Below are 3,567 nucleotides of genomic sequence, written 5' to 3' on the forward strand. Positions count from 1 at the left end.
ATTATGTTCCATTGATCTATGTATCTGTTTTTGTGCCAGTATCATATTTTCTTGATGATTACAGCTTTGTAATGCAGCTTGAAGTCCAGAATTGTGATGCCTCCAGCTTTGGTTTTCTTTTTCAACATTCTTTTTGCTATTCATGGTCTTTCCTGGTTCCATACAAATTTTAGGAATGTTTGTTCCAGCTCTGTGAAAGATGCTGATGGTCTTTTGATAGTGATTACATTGAATGTATAGACTGCTCTAGGTAGCACAGACATTTTAACACTATTTCTTCTTCCAATCCATGAGCACAGAATGTTTTTCCATCTTTTTCTGTCTTCCTCAATTTCTTTCTAAGTGTTCTATAGTTTTTATAGTACAGATCCTTTACCTCTTTGGTTAGGTTTATTCCTAGGTATCTTATGGGTTTTGGCGCAATTGTAAATGGGATCAGTTCTTTGATTTCTCTTTCTCCTGCTTCAGGAGGATAATGCATAGAAATGCTTTGGTGGAATCTTTTGGGTTTTCTACATACAGTATCATGTCATCTGTGAAGAGTGAAAGTTTGACTTCTTTGCCGATTTGGATGCCTTTTCTTTTTGTTGTCTGATTGCTGAGGCTAGGACTTTCAGTACTATGTTGAACAACAGTGGTAAGAGTGGACATCCACTCATTTTTTTTTTTAAGATTTTTATTTATTTATTTGACAGAGAGACACAGTGAAAGAGAGAACACAAACAGGGGGAGTGGGAGAGGGAGAAGCAGGCAGGCTTCCTGCCGAGCAAGGAGCCCGATGCGGGGCTCGATCCCAGGATTCTGGCATCATGACCCGAGCCGAAGGCAGATGCTTAACGACTGAGCCACCCAGGCACCCCTCTGGGGAACATTTTAGCACAGCTACTTTGCAAACATTAGAAGTCTCAATGATCCAATAGCTTTACTCATAGGAATTTATACTAAAACAGGGATGTTTCAAAATTTTAAGTTAAAGTATTTATATTATAAAAACTTACAAGTGTAACAGTAGAGGGACCTATTGGATAAATTAAAATACATCCATTAGAAGAAATTATTATTAAACCATTATAATTTGTTTTTCAAGGAACATTTAATAACAAGGTGGATAACATATACTTATCTCACACGGTACTTTTATATCACTGAAGCTAAAGCAAAACATCCTTTTCATTGGGTAAAAACGGCCTGCTTAATGTGTGTACATTGAAGTGCAATTAAAAAAAAACATTAATTTCAGAACTTCAGTGTTTTAGGTGTCAGTGTTCTCTTTTTTTCATATGGGAAAAGAAAATGCTTTTGAAAATTATTTGAGGCTTGGACAAAGATTCCGTCGCTATATTCTTAGGATCACTCGTGGAGTCTTCATGATTCGGATGACACGAGGGAAGTTTCAAATTCAACCTTTTAGAGAAGACATTCCAGCTCGCATGATCTCATCAACCAGGAGTATGTTGGTGGCAATCACAGTGCAGGAGTGGAGAAGCTGTTTCTTTACACAATAGTTATCCCATATGCCTACTTCGGCTGCTACCATTGGCTCACCTGTGTTTAAGTCCACACCCACAAGTTGACCTGATTCTGAATGTTCCGCTTGAACTTTAACTAGTGTTTCCTGAAGGTCAAAACCAGAGTTCTGAGCAAGTACCTTGGGAATAATGAGTAATGCATCAGCAAACTCTTGAACTCCCAGTTGGGCCCTGCCCTTTACACTGGGCTTGTACTTAATCAAGGCTTCTGCCATTGCCAATTCCACTGCACCTGCACCCGGAACTACACAACCATCATCAATAGCATTTTTAACAGCCCTCAAGCCATCTCTTATTGCATCTTTGATTTGAGTGAGTGTGTGCTTATTTGGTCCTTTGATCAATAATGTGACAGAGCGAGGATTGTTACATTTCTCAATAAAAGTGAATTTCTCTTCTCCCAATGTATATTCATAGACAAGTCCTGCATATCCCAGACAATCAAGATTTAGGTCATCAAAGGAATTTAGAGCTACTCCACCGCAAGCAAGAGTCAGCCTTTCCATATTTCTCCTTTTAGCTCTACGCAGAGCTACTATACCTTCTTTTGCAAGAGCATCTAAGGAAAAGGGGTCAATTCCCTTTTGATTAATAACAACGAATCCTTTATCTGAATCACCACAGACTTTCTTTTTCAGTTCTATTATTTTTTTAACTCTATCTTCAGTGAATTTTCTTTCAGCTTTTACAAGTTTCTCTCTCTCTTCTGCACTCTTGTAAAAAAAGCCAGAATTCACTTCTGTTTTCTCATATTCCAATGACACACTGCATGTGAGGATGTATGCATCTTCTACTCTTTTTTTCATATCTGGATGCCGTGCCCCATGGTCCAAAACAAGACCTCTGATTAAGCTTGTATCAGTTTCAGATTTATGTTTCATCTCCATGATCTCAACCATGAAGAGGTCAATAGGTTCATCTTGTTTTTTAATGGCCAAAATGGAGTCCACTACGGCCTCTGTTAAGACATCAGCAAGTTCAGCATGCACTTTAGTACGTAGAGATGTTCTGGCCACATCTATAAGTGTTTCCCTGTCCATTTCTTTGCTTACTTTGACTTGTTCCAAAAACTGAAGTGCCTTTTCCTTTGCAGCTTCAAATCCTTCTGTTATTATTCTGGGATGAAGACCTTCAGAAATGTAGAGATCCGCCTGTTTCAGTAGCTCTCCAATGATTAGAACATTGGAAGTGGTACCATCACCAGTTATGTCATCTTGGGCTGTTGCTACTTTGGCTATTAAGGAGGCTGTTTGGTGTTGAATTTGCATTTCATGAAGCAGCACGTTGCCATCTTTAGTAAGCTTGATGTCTCCAGCACCAGAAACAAGCATCTTCATGGTGCCCTTAGGCCCCAAATTGGTCCTCAGCACGTCCTGCAGGCCCCGGGCCGCGCTGATGTTCACCGCCAGCGCAGCCTGGGCTCGGGCCACCTCGGCCTTGGGGTTCAGGGTCTTCACGGCCGCCATAGCTAACTAGCACAGGAAGAGGAGAAGAGCCGGCATGCGGAGGGCCCAGAGCCCACTCAGCGTGTCCACGACATCCACTCATTTTTATTTTTAGTTACACAGATTAGTTTTGCTAGAACTAGATATGTATATATGATTTTTTTCTAGAACTTCATATAATGACATCATTAGTATATATTCTTTTGTATAAATTATCTTTTACTTAGTGTATTGCTTTTTGGAGGGTTCATTCATGATGTTGTTTAAGCATCAGTTCATTCCTTTTTATTGTAGAATAGCATTCTATTATCTAAATATACTTTTGTTTTTTTATTCATTCTCCAGTGATAGAAACCTGGGCTTTTCCCAAGTTTTCACTATTTTAAATAAAGCTGCTATTAATATTCTTTAACAACTTTTTTTGTCAATACATACTTTTAGGTCATAAGAAATAGGTAAAACCGTTTTCAAAGTAGCATTTTATATTCCACCAACAATGGTTGAGAGTCCCAGTTGTTTTGCAACCTCACAAACATTTGGTGTTTTATGGTATCTCATTTTGACATAACTGTGCATTTCAGAGTCTACTTCAC

General features: G+C 38.9%; 1 protein-coding gene across 1 annotated transcript; it reads right to left on the reverse strand.

Moving 5' to 3' along the window:
- Positions 1-1,079: 1,079 nt before the first annotated feature.
- Positions 1,080-3,053, reverse strand: LOC113914516 (T-complex protein 1 subunit zeta-like). The gene has a single exon (XM_035722901.1). It carries the CDS (start codon positions 2,993-2,995, stop codon positions 1,400-1,402), a length of 1,596 nt encoding a protein of 531 aa, XP_035578794.1. The 5' UTR covers positions 2,996-3,053; the 3' UTR covers positions 1,080-1,399.
- Positions 3,054-3,567: the final 514 nt, after the last annotated feature.

Source organism: Zalophus californianus, chromosome 11 (assembly GCF_009762305.2).
Source record: "Zalophus californianus isolate mZalCal1 chromosome 11, mZalCal1.pri.v2, whole genome shotgun sequence".
In the NCBI taxonomy this organism is placed as follows: domain Eukaryota; kingdom Metazoa; phylum Chordata; class Mammalia; order Carnivora; family Otariidae; genus Zalophus; species Zalophus californianus.